We start from the raw sequence: 14,203 nt of genomic DNA, 5'->3' as shown, positions 1-14,203 counted from the left end.
GATTTACTTTGAAACATCTCAAGTGTAGCCTTGTGTGCTATGAAATTAATACAAAATATTTGCTAAAATGATGTGATATAGCAAAATATATAACACGTATACCAAATACCAAATACGAAATCAACTATTCAATTTCTTTTGAAAGACTAAACAGAAGATTCACCTGAAAGTTAAAACTATTATTATTATTATTATTATTATTATTATTATTATTATTATTATTATTGAACTTTACATATGTAATAATATTACAATATATTGTAATAATAGAATAGAGTAAAAACTCTATATAACAAGTAAATTGAAAGTGTCTAATAAGCCTAGAAAGCTTTTTTTTTTTTTTTTTTTGGAGAATTGGTGCTAATCACTGATCCTCATTGTCTAAAGAAATTTGCATTAATTGTGTTAGTCTGAGAGACTTCATCCACACACACTCAATCTCTTATCTTAAATTGTGCGGGTTTCAGACTAAAGGCTGAATAAATGGTTTCTTCAAAATCGGATCAAGCCTTTAAAGGAAATTAACTATTTTAATTTAAAGGGCCTTACATTTAAAATACAAATAAAGTGTCTTTCAATCAATCATGTTTAAATGACAAATATCCAGTATTTTAAGCCTTACAGCATTTGTAGTAACTTGCTGACCATTGCAATAGTGTGAAGTGTGACATTGTTTTGCACTACAAAGCACAAGTGACAATGATATACCTGTTCCTCGGTTGTGTGAACTGGCGTATATGCTGTGTGAGGTGTTAGGTAATTTTTACAATGATAAGTTTACTTGTCATTGTCACAGTTTTGTTGTTTTACTCCTCTAGTGCAGTATGACACAGTTATTTGTCATGAAGTAGGATTATGTAATGTTTACATTGTGTATAAACCCGCCCCACCCTTTTCTCTCATAAAACTTATTTCTCTTTATTCTTTGTCTTGTTGTGTTTTCACCAATAACCGCAATGCTTATAGACGATGCACTGCCAAACTAGTTATTATCTAAATTTAAATAAATTCTGATATTAGTTTTAAGATTATGCAACAACTGGACACATAATCTCTGTAGCACTGAATCATTAAGCCTTTTTTTAAGTTTATGAATCGGAGTTTCTTATTTGATGTTTTAAAGCCAACATCAGTTCACCAATAAAAAACGGTTACCACATTTTTTACTGTAATAAAAGTATGATTCATTTCCATTGTTATTGCACAGTGAGTCGATATTATTATTAAATAGTTACTACGCTTATCTTGATTTAAAAAGCAATGTGAGGTCATTTAGGCTATGTAAAGTTTACTATTTAAAAATACCTGTTAATTTTTTGTGACCGACAGATTTTTTTCTTTTCTTTTATTTTTGGGTTTGAATTGCATCATGGGGCTTTTTTCTGTATTTTTATATAGAAATTTCAACTCTGCAGTTTAACACAGTCACCTTTATTGACATTTAACTATATTGACATTTTAGAATAAATTGTATAAGAACTAATATGGAGAAATAGGTCTGTAAAACAGCTGAAAACGGTACCGATAGTTCATTGCCACTGTAAATAATGCCACATAAACGATTTAAAATGGGTCAACATGAAGGAATTGAATTAACTTATTAGTTTCTACTAATTTAAGTGGACTGAACATAAAACTATTAAGTTGTCATAAAAAAAACTCAAGAATTGTGTTGTTTCAGAGTATTTTAACTAAGTTTTACTAACAAAGAAAGTCATGTTTTTGAGGGTACAGGTTTTTATACAGTAATCACCAGACGAATAAAAACTTTATTAAAAACATATTTTCAACATGAAAAAATTTTAGGGAAATATCAAGGTCCCATAACGCAATTCAAAAGGATAAATAAATAAATAAATAAATAAATAAATAAATAAATTAATTAATTAATTAATTAATTACAAAAACAGAGCTGTTAATTTACGGGTATGTTTTACAGTGTTACTCGACTTCTTTTTAAATGTACAGAATCAACATCCGTCTTGCTTTAATAATGAATTACAGATGTAACACTGTACTTAGGCTCCCTCTAGTGGTTGAAAGATGTAAAACTACTGCAATATTTACCATTTGATTAATCTGAAACAACATGAAAAACTCTTTAAATTGTACATAAAAAGTACGATACGGAGAAACGATACTCAGATTCACATTCAAAAATTTTGTTCAACTAACAAAACATAATCACTCGAATTATAAACTAACTCAATTTCTAAATACACTTAATAATGAACATAAAAACTTGATGAACTGATGCAAAAAAAATCAGACAAAAATAACCAAACAAGGTGTTTCAGCTTTAAACTTTATTTTTCAGAAGAAAAAAAAAACAAAAAAACTCAAAAATGTTAAAGTAAAATGCGAACATTCTGAAAAAATTCTACACAACAATTTCACAGAAATTACGTAATGCAGATCCCTGTATTAGGTGCAATGTGTTAGTGTCCTGTCTTCATTTTTGTTTTTAAATAGGCAGCCTGAAGATACATATCGAACCAGGAGAAGGCGAAATGAACTATAATTTACTCTTTTAAAAAAGATGTTTCAAAATCATAAATTTGCATTGACGACTATTGGTATTCATCAAATCAAAGCTTGTAAACACAGTCATTTGTATATTACAGATGTAGAGCACTGTCATACGAGCTGCCAGTCAGTGTAAAACACTTTCAGCTGCAAGCTTTCCTATTTAGCTAGACAAACAGAATTCTGTAGATTAATACAGAACATAATTTTGACTCACTGCCCACTTTGCAAAAACAAATCACATTTACAGCAATGTGTACACTCTTTTCCCGCATATGAATTATGCATTTGAAATGCATTATGTGATTTTAATCTTTCCTTCGACAACTTTTGATGTAGAAAAGTTTAGAAAAAGTGATTTTTATTGACATTTTTTTGTGATATATTATCTGGGTTGGTGTTGTAAATTTTGGTATAAAAACTTGATAATAGGCTGCATAAAGTACGTTTTCTGTTATAGGCTTATTTCTTTCTATATTATTTCTTATACAATATATTGTTACAAACTACTAAAATGTCAATAAAAGTCACAAGTTTTAATCTGCAGAGTTGAAGCCTCATATTGCAATCTGTAAGGGCAAATAAATGAAAAACAATACTGTAGAGCTGCACAATATATCATTTCAGCATCGATATCGCAATGTGCGCATCCGCAATAGTTACATCACAAAGATATCTCAATGTCCAGTCTGAATTATAGCAGGAGCTACAGAATTGTATTTAATCACTGTATTTATATGGAATTTATATGATTTATGCAACAAAAACGTTTCTTAGAATTTTTGTCTTTTTCTAGCCCAAATATCTACATTTCAAAGCAAAAACTAGGTTATTTTACTCACCCCACTGACAGAAAATTTCCTTAAAAAAAAAAATAATAATAAACTCTTCATTTTGACTTATTTCTTCTGATGGTGAAAACAATGTTTTAACTTGGTCTAAGAATTTTTTTATTTGATATTTGGATTAGAAACAAGACAAAAGTAAGGAAAGCATTTTTTTTTTTATTTTGCATTTAAATTATTCAATTTCTGTACACAAATACTGTTAGGCTCCCCAGAAAATGGTGAAACAGAGCTATTAAAACCATCTTCTGAAACTGTATTCATATCGCAATTCTTATCGCAGAAAAATAAAATAACACAATTTCAGATTTTTCCAATGTGCAGCCCTACAACATAATTTTGTTACAGTGAATTACTTACAATTTAAGAGAAAAGTTTTTTTATACAATAGCATTGTGTCTGAAAATGATTTTATTTTGTTATTTTTATTAACTGTCACTGAAAATGAGTGTCTTCACCCTTCACCTTTGTGTATTACTCCGCCCACATACAGGCAGCAACAAGCAGAGACACTACAGTTTGACAAATATTGAAAAATAGAGTAGTTTAGATTGCAACTATGCAGTTTATTTATAAGGATAGTACCTATTTTAAAATTGTATCATTTCTGAGAGACAGCGCGTCGGTGTCCATTAGTTAAAGACGGTAGACGTTGTCTATCCACAAGATGGCGCCAGAACCGCATAATAAGCCCTTGCTTAGAAGATTAAAACTGTTGGGTGTTATCTTGAGCGCGAATAAGAAAAACGGAAGTGTTGCGTTCTTTAAGGTAGACCAAATAGAGTGAATAAGAAGCTGCGAATAAGAAGCTGGATTCAGCCTCGTCCCTCCTTATCACAAACACAACAGCTGTCTGGTAGTGATCGCGCTGCTTTTTTTGAGGTTAATTATTGTGATTTTGTAACGGTTGCTTGCTTTTTGATATGCATTTTGTATAAATGTCCCCTTTAAGAGGACTTCTTCTGTTCTGTGGTTGTTTTACCTTTGAGATGTTAGGATGCATGTATGGGAGCTCAGTTCAGTTCTAGTGAGCTCTGAGAAGATATGTGTGATGGTCGCGCTACCGCTCTGTCATTCTTTTATTTCAATAATGTAACATTTTATTTTGCGAAAGGTGTTTGAATGTCATTTTCTTTTCCTTTTGCCTACTCATTGTCGTTGACTGGCATGTATGTAGTCGACAGCACTTGGGAGAAACGCTTAAAGGCCAATAGGAAGAGCAAAATAGTTTCTGTCTCCTTTTTTTTATTCCTTAAAGTCTCCGGGTAAAAGCTAGGACACCTGGCACCCTTCACAATACCGACGGTGACAGTGAAATACTGTAAACTGTAATAGACTGTTGTTAGAGATCTCTGTAGACGCATGGCATTTCATGTCACGTTCAGCCTTACAATCTTAAAGTGTGAGCAAAATCAGCTGTTTTGTCATTACTTTAGAAATTACACTATAGAGAGTCATTAAAACACTAGCTCTAAAGTGTCGTTGGTGAATTAGTAATGGCTTTTACTGTTCTGACATCAGCTGCAGATGTGAATAAGTGGCGGAAGAAAGTAGTTCCTAATACAAAAGGGTTTTAGACGCTCCGTGTTTGATTTTCTTATTTATATACACCATTGTGCCGTGGAACTGTTGCATAAGCGCAATATCACACTCGTGGTAGTGAGATATGGCTGTATATCAGCACTGGTGGGACGCTAAGGCACGCCTCCCACCAGTGTTGATATACAGCCATATCTCACTGCTTATTGAGTGATTTTGCTCATATATATTTTGCTCATATCATCAGCCGCCATAAGCCTGTCTAAGCAAGATATATCCAGCTGCAGACCAACACACATTTCAGGCACACACAATCTAGCACATACGATCTAGGCAGGGGCGAACCATATATGGTTGCCATTTTTGCCCTTTATTAGACTGAGCAGTTCATGATTTCCAATATCAGTCATTAGTTCATTATTATTTGGATTATTTCATTATTATCTGTGCAGTTTTGGAACTCAAATTATGTAAATAAAAATAATTGGGTAAACACTTATGACTTAATTCACGTATCCACGTACACAAAGAAAACATGATAGACCATCTAACTGTCTAATTTAGAAAGGCCAGCAAGTATCTGCTATATTGAATAATGTATATTATGAATAATGACTGATAATCTATGATGACTGATAGAAACTGTTCAGTCTATTATATTGAATGAGATGACTAGGATGAGAATCAGCACCTCCAAGTGCAAGGCCATGGTGCTCCACCGGAAAAAAAGATAGTTTGTCATCTCCAGTTTGGAGGAAAGTCCTTACCCCAGGCGGAGTTCAAGTATCTTGGGGTTTTGTTTACAAGTGGAATGTTAGATTGACAGGTGGATTGGTGCAGCGACAGCAGTGATGCGGTCGATGTGCCATTCCGTTGTGTTAAAGAAGGAGTGAGGCGAAAGGCAAAGCTCTTCATTTACTGGTCAACCTACGTTCCTACTCTCACCTGTGGTCATGAGCTTTGGGCCATGTCCGAAAGCACAAGATCTCTGATACAAATGTCAGAAATGAGCTTCCTTCACAGAATACCCTTATAGACAGGGTAAAGAGCTCTGTCACCCAGGAGGGACTCGGAGTAGAGTTGCTGCTCCTCCACATCGAGAGAAGTCAGCTGAAGTGGCTCGGGCATCTTTTTCAGATGCCCCAGAATGCCTACCTAAGGAGGTTTTCCAGGCATGTTCCACCAGGAGGAGGCCTTGGGGAAGACCCATGACATGCTAATGGGATTAGGTCTTTTGGCTGACCTAGGAATGCCTCGGGACCCCCCCAGAGGAGCTGGGGAAAGTGTCTGGGGGGAGGAACGTCTGGAGTTCTCTCCTAAGACTTCTGCCCCCGCGACCCTGTCCCGGATAAGCAGATATACATGACATATTGAATGGCAATCGATCGATGGAATCGAGTCTCGATCGCCATATTTGTGAAATAGTATACTCTATTGTTGATTGTGTACAATATATATATATATATATATATATATATATATATATAAATTGATGACAATGTCTGAGACGTTATATAGTTCGCTTAGATCGTGTGTGCTGGATTGTGTGTGTCTAAAATGTGTGTGGATCTGGAGGATTGCAGCTGGATATTATTGGTCTGAGCAGACCAGAGAAAGTGCCGGTTGACGTTCCACCACAAGATGGCAAGAGACTGCATAGTAAGTTCTTAGCTTCATGTTCTAGCGACAGATGAGCAAATCATTATGAATCAGGTAAATAGCATTCTGAGTCGATCTCTCTCTTTTGTTTGTTGTCGTGTTGTATTTATATCACAGAAACTGGTAGTGTTTGCTTTACTCTGGCTTTTTTGGGGTTAATTATTGTAAAGTCCCGACTGCAAAAGAGAAATACTGAGAAATCTCTGTAGATTGATGGCATTTTATGCCGATAAGCCTTATAATCTTAATATGTGAGCAAAAATCACCTGTTTTGTCATTACTTTATAAATTACGCTAGAGAAACATTCAAATACTAGCTCTAAAGTGATGTTTGTGAACTGGCAACTGGTTTCTGTTGTTCTGACCGTGAGCTGCTGATGTGAATGAGTGCCGGAAAAAAGTAGTTCTTCATACAAAAGGGTTTTTGAGACTCTCCATGTTTGATTTTCTTGTTATATACATGATTATGCCGACAAACGGTTGTATAAACGCAATTTCACACTCGTAGCAGTGCAATGTGGCTCTATATCGTCACTGGTGGGGGCACCAAGGTATATAAGTCTACAAAATGGGAAAGGAGTCAAAATTATGTTCTGTGGTAAATGTACAAAAATAAATGACATACATTCTTGTAAAAATGGACCAAACAATAATAACAATTTTAAATTAAAAAGTAACAAGAGAATTCAGAATATTGGAGTTATTTCTCTTCTATAAACGTTTCTAGTATTCATATATCTCCATGAAACAATGCTAATAATATCCTCAACGTTACACATTCCAGAAAGCTAAACATCAGGAACTCCGTCTTACTGCAATTTTAATACGTCAAAAAAAGGCACACAGATTTTGGACAACATCTTTTGTTTGTTTGTTTGTTTTTTTTTTTTGTTTTTCCTTCTATCATTAAAGACTGTAGAAATGAATACAGCATCAATGAGATAGAGATGAAGAGTCTAGTACAAACTTAGTCCAGACTAAAACAGCAGTCTGAAAAGGTTTTTCCGCATCCGTATGCCAATAAACCTTTTCTGAAAACGATTTGAGGAAAGGAAGCAGACGTACAGACAATTACAAAGACGTATACTTTTCATCTCATTACCATTCTTGGTCCAGTTTTATCCACAAATTCAGCAGGATTTTTCAAAAGAAAACAAAAATGTCCACGTATCTGATCATTTCTACAGTTCAAGTGTAAGAAGATGCCACACCTCAACAGGAGGTGACATTTACAGCAATATAAAAAGCAGACGTCTAAGTACCAGCGCACATCAAAAACCTTGAGACAATCATTTCAGCGTGTAATATCATAAGTGCAAACCAAATTTGAACGCACCCGAGCTGCTAGCTTCCATTAAAACAGTTTCCATCTTTACATTATTCAACTATCTTTTCAAGTTTTTCACCCACCGAAAACCAACTCCCGACTTAACGGACAGAGATACGTACAAATACACTCAATGAATGCCAGTCTCTTTGAGTGTTTTGAGTTTGGACAGCAGCTGGTCCTCCTTTATGAGATGTCCTACTTGAGGTCTCAGAGAACACAATGGTTTGGTCCTTCAAGGTCCTGTTATTTGAGCTGAGTTTCTTTTTGACATCTCTCTCAGTGAGCTCCAGTTATTCGTCATTTAGGAGTCTTACTAGACTGTGAGTTCCACATGCCTCTTTTGGAGTGATAGTAGTGGAAGAAGTTTCTCAGTCTTAAGCGCTCAACCTCCAGACCGTTTTGGAGAACTCTGAAAGGACAAAAACAAATGTAATCATGTGAATTTGACTCGCTTTAGCTGTGCTTTATGTATTTGTTCGTTTGTTTGTTCACTAAATTTGATTTTTATAATAAATTATTATTTAATAAATTTTTATAGTATATACAGGTATGTGTGGGCGGCTATATATTTTTCCATATTATATTTTATACCACAGTGGTAATTAAGTATAAATTATTATTATTATTATTATTATTATTATTATTATTATTATTATTATTATTATTATTACTTATTTATTTATTTATTTATTTAATTATTTATTTATTTATTGATTTTTATTAATCTAAATTTGTATGTAATGTTTGTATTAATGATAATAATAGAAAATCTAAATAAACAAATAATAATAATAATAATAATAATAATAATAATTTATGTAAAAAATATCTAAAATAGAATATAATATTTGATAATAATATAGAAAATCTAAATAAATCATAATAATAAAAAAATGAATAATAATTATTACGAAAGTTATCCAAACTAGTATATATTTGCATTAATGATAATAATATAAATAATTATATACAAATAATAACAACAATAACAGCAACAATAATAATAATAATAATAATAATTATTATTATTAGTATTATTATTATTATCATCATCATCATAAATCCTAATATTAATTAGTATATATTTGTATTAATGATAACAATATAGAGAATGCAAATTAACACTTATTAATAATAAAATAGCAACAATGATAATAATATTAAAAAAAAAATTGTAATATAAATTAGTATATCATATTTGCTTTATTTATAATACATAATATGTAAATAAGCAAATATTAATAAATATTATAAAAATAAATATAATAAAAATATAATGCATAACAATTATGATTTATTATTATTATTATTATTATTATTAATTATATTATTATTATTTTTTATAATTATTATTGTTTAAAAATATTTAAATTAGTATATATTTGTATTATTGATAATAATATAGAAAGTCTAAATATTTGTATATTTATTTATTATTTGTATAAAATATTTGTAATAATAATAATAATAATAATAGCAACAATAATAATATTTATTAGATGTAATATAAATAATAATACAGAAAATGTAAATAAGAAAATAACATTATTATTATTATTATTATTAATGATAATGTATATGAAGATAATAATAATATTAATAATAATAATAATAATATGAAAAGAAAAAGAAAACATAAATATGAACAATGAAAGAATGCTCTAAAATGACTTGTTCCTTGTTAAATTCTCCTACCTGTCTAGCAGTTCCCAGTCTTCTCCGCCCCATCGGTCCTTAAACTCCTCTGTGTTCATTCCACCAATCTTGTCAAAATCTGACTTGTAGATCCCAAACAAACCAAAGCCGTTTACCTCCCAGTAACCTACAGAGACAGTCACGTGGTTTTCATAAATGTTACATTGTTGTCACAATACTGGAATTTCTAACTTCAATATTCAATACCACTTCCTATATACATTATTTATGCATGTCTTCTTTTTTAGATACATTTTTTAGTATTAAAAAGCTCAAGCATGTCTCAATTATAAGGATTTTTACTACTAGACTTTTCACTTGCTCTGCTAAAATTTTTACTGTCCCAGCTCAGAAGACTTTGGAAGAAGTTGATAGGTGCTATTTTAATTACAAAAGCATTAAGGGCGTGTCAGAATCCAAGTTTGCTATTTTAAGGGTGGGAAAATACAGTTTGTGCCGCGTCACATGGTCTAACAGGGTTGTGCTTATTCTCTTAATGAGTTACGGGTGTGTTTTGAGCATAACATGCATTAAACCAATCAGAATTCATTCCTTTCGCACAAGATAGCACCTGATTTATAAGGGGTTGCCACAGTGGAATGTACCACCAACTACTCTGGCATAGGTTTTACATAGTGGATACCCATATTTAAATGACATTTAACATTCAACATGGAGTCACAGTTCCGACTTTCATTTTTAAACAGTTTTCTAGGTATTTTATTTTCAGCATATACATTACTAACAATTTTTTAAAGCATACATTTTACAGTCAGTAGTAAAACACATTTTAAAAGTAACCTTCTGAGGGTGATTCAAAGCTGTTGTATTTAGGAATGCAATGATTAACCGGTTTCACTATTAACTGCGCTTTAAATTGTCACGGTTAATTAAATGTAAAGGCCTCTTCACACCGTGTTTCTGCACGGAACAAAACTGCTGCAACTAAACTGGGCTCTAGTTTGTTACTGAGACTAATAACCACGCACTCTAGATTAACTATGACTGAGGCTATTAACTAAGGCAAGCTCGTGCAAATTCATTTCCACTGGAAAGACCATAGACTGTAAAATAAAGGGAGGGATACACTTGCACACGACGCAGCGCGCTCACGCTTTTCAGGTGCACCTCGTTGGGATGACTGCGGGCTTTTGTGGTGGAAGTCTGAGGAAAAAGCAGTACATGAAAAGTACACAGGTTTGCAAACCCACTTAGAGATTTTATTAATGGCGCCGAAACTGCTGATAAGAGCGATCATGTAGTGAATGTGTATCCACCAGCCGAGATCAACCGATAATTTTGAAGAGAGCGATGAAAGGTTTGGAGTGGATCAGCTGTTTAATGGACTGAAACTCGATGCGTTGCATTATTGTGGATTCAGCGCAAATGTCAGCTAAATGTAAAACCTAATACTGTACATATCATCGGCAAAGAAGCTCGCCTTTACTAAGTTTAAACTGAAACTGCGGCTCATGACAACAGTATTGCGGTCACAACGATTTTTTTCACAAACACAGAGAGATGAAAATCAGCTCGTAACGAGACACCGAAAAGGTGCAGAAGACTTTTCTTCCTTTCTTTTGCCCCATTCTTTTTGTTTATTAAATTGACATGCATATAAAACAATAGTGCAAAATAAACATTTCTTACTGCAATGCTTAATTTTTGTTGATGCAAACCATAGGTTTATTTTTCATAAAGTAACAGTAGGACTTTTTATAGCAGATAACTCACATTCAAGGCAGAATTATAATGAGAAATGTTATTTATTGTTAGTATTATTGTCATCTTCGTCATAGACATTAATTTTGGAATTCATCACAGCATTAGTTAGATAGTTGTTTCTGGTTTTTGTTAGTCCTAATTGATGTTGTTTTCAAATACAATAAATCTGTTGATTTACAAGTTGCAGTGGTGTTTATTAATTTTTGGTGGGTGCTCCTAATTTTTTTCTGGTGCTCCTAAATTTTTGAGGTTGGGAGCACTGGCAATTTCAAGCCCTGCATTAGACAAATACTGTTTTTTTATTCTTATTTTTATGTATTTATTGTTTAAAATTATTTCTGTTTAAATATCAAAACATTCACTTATTTTTAAGCACAGACAGAAATTTACTATTGTTTGTTTTTTATATTATTTTGTGCTGTATTAATTAGTTACTGAGCAGCAATGAATAACACTGTAAAATAAAAAGAGTTTTCATCTTATTTTCTAAACTAGTGGGGTTTGAAATGAATGCATGGTAATCGTGATAACCGTGAAACCGTGATTTTTCTCAGACTATAATCGTACAACCACAAATCTATAATCGTTGCATCCCTAGTTGTATTTCTCCATGTATATCAAAAGAAGTGCTTTACCATCAGGCTCTAGCGGTGAGCTCCCACAGCCTAGTCTCATCACTATAGGTGCAAATGCCAGTTTGCCCTCAACACAGTGTTTCCTGATGTTCTCCAGAATGTTAGGAGGGAAATGAATGTGCAGGTCACACAGAAACACGATACTGTGACTGTCCTGTAAAAACACATGAAGAATCATTTTACAATAAAATCATCCCACTGCTACAGTACAAAAACACACAACAGATGAAACTCTTTTCGCTAATTGTGAATCACCAGCCATACACAAGTATTCCTAGAAATTGTTTAAATAGTATTTGCTGTTGTTTTATTCTGTTTTCGTCTGAAGACTGGGACACACCAATCCAGCGCCAAACAACTAGCAATAAAAACAACTGTGTTTTCAGCCTGCGTCTGGTCCTGACTGGACAAAAAAATATATATGTTAACAAGCCAAACAAGCATCAGTCAACTGAAACAAAAAAAAAGGCTGTGTGACAAGGCATAAAACATAAACAGCGTTTGATAACATTATCACAGTAATTGTTATGCACCACAAAATAATTTGTTTGTGCAAATATCTCTGATACTCTAATAATTCATATTTTTTATATTTGAAAAAATGTAGGAAAATGGCTTCTTTGTGTCCCACCTTTACCTCAATTGTTTACAAAGTTACGTCACTTCAGTTTTTGTCCAGAGACTACTGAACCATTCTGGAGGTATGCTTTTTTTGGGGTTTCTCCATACCTCAACTCTCGAATCTTGTCACTCTTCTGAGCTGACAGCGATACTGCATGATGAATTGGACTAACTCAACGGACTGTAACCTAATGAGAGGTGACAAGTGGAACACACCAAACCAACTTGGCAGACTGACACTATGACTGACCAATGGCTGACAATCAACTTTGTGTGTCCTAGGCCAGAGATCATCAAAATCAATAAGTAATCATCTTTTTGTACTCTTGTTTTGAGGTCTTCAGACAGGGCGTGCAGATTTTCTGGGAAGTCCAGTTTGAAAGTAAGTGCCCACAACTATGATTGAATAACAGTAAACTAGTATTTGGTGTCAATAAAAAACTGCTGATTCAGCAACAAGAACATTTTCAGCTCTGAAACTTACAGGTTATTCTTTGAGTACAATGACCTCTTATATATCAAAAGCTCAAGTAAAAGTTTAGATCATGACCCCTCAGTTCAAGACCCCTTTAAATAAAGTTCCTAATGTAAGTTCCGGAGGAGGCTGATCAGACAGGTGGGTCTGCCAATACGCTTATTTCACGCAGCTGCCATTTTAAAGAATTAAAGCGAGGCTGTGGTGGAAAGAAACCAGTAAGTATAAGATCAGTATTATAAACATTGCAGCAACATGCTGTGGATCACAAACCTCCAGCTGTTGCAGAGATTTCAAAATGCAGAAATGGTGTAAACATCACTTGAATATAATTCACTTCAGTAAGTTTTTTTTAAGCAATTAAAAGCAATTTAGCATCAAACAACATCACAATCTCTGTAAGAGTAATACGCTTAAGTGTCCTCCTAGGCTTCAGTTCATGGCACCAGTTAAACACAGTGGGGATGATTTCCTGCTTCAGCTTATGAAACCCTGTGAGCGATAAAACACTGCAGTCCTCTGTATCACACCCTCGTGTTGTCTGTAATAGTGCTGTCCCAGTACTGAAGTTTTAAAACCTATTTCCCGCTAACATCCAAGCGCCGCTGAGCGCGGATTACTCGACTGATCTTCACGGCTGCTTCGCACTCCAGTCTCCATGTATCTGTGTTTGCACTAAGTTTTTCGCTCTTCACCCAGTACAAACAGATACATGAAGACTGAAGCGCAAAGCAACCGTGTAGATCCGTTTAGTCATTAAGCAGATCAAACGTCTGTATTTGTGCTAGGTAAAATCACAAGCATTTCTGTCAAGCACTTGGACACAATGGCAAATCAGCTCTGTTTTAAGAAAGCCATCAACAGTGCTTTAAATGTTAGGAGGAAATTGACGGTTTTTCTTTTAACTCAGTATCGTGACAAGTCTAATATAGTGGAAGAATCAGTTCATTAACTCGAGTTTGATAAGTAAAGTTTATTCATAAACGAATTTCGAGAGGATCACGTGCTTATGATTTATCACGGCCGGTCTCGTATTTGCTAATCACTATCTTCCAATCACATGAGCCCTAAGCTACTATAAATAACCACAGTTTTCATCTCATTTTATTTTCGTTTGGAAGAAACCCCCCTCCTCCCCTATTCGTCTCCTTTA

General features: G+C 33.5%; 1 protein-coding gene across 3 annotated transcripts in view; it reads right to left on the bottom strand.

The window, feature by feature from the left end:
• Positions 1-2,288: 2,288 nt before the first annotated feature.
• b4galnt4a (beta-1,4-N-acetyl-galactosaminyl transferase 4a) overlaps positions 2,289-14,203 on the bottom strand; it is a 324,496-nt gene continuing 312,581 nt past the window's right edge. For 2 of the 3 annotated variants that reach the window (XM_068219134.2, XM_021473880.3), the window contains 3 exons: positions 11,955-12,108; positions 9,595-9,721; positions 2,289-8,308 (listed from right to left, as the gene is read on the bottom strand). In XM_068219134.2, the coding sequence (XP_068075235.1) occupies positions 8,197-8,308; positions 9,595-9,721; positions 11,955-12,108 (393 nt within the window). In that variant the 3' untranslated portion in view covers positions 2,289-8,196. The remainder of the gene's footprint in view (positions 8,309-9,594; positions 9,722-11,954; positions 12,109-14,203) is intronic. The other variant, XR_012400414.1, reaches the window with a different exon arrangement.

This window comes from Danio rerio, chromosome 25 (genome assembly GCF_049306965.1).
Source record: "Danio rerio strain Tuebingen ecotype United States chromosome 25, GRCz12tu, whole genome shotgun sequence".
In the NCBI taxonomy this organism is placed as follows: Eukaryota; Metazoa; Chordata; class Actinopteri; order Cypriniformes; family Danionidae; genus Danio; species Danio rerio.
Note: the sequence above shows the minus strand (reverse complement) of the source record. Positions and strands in the feature narration are given on the sequence as shown.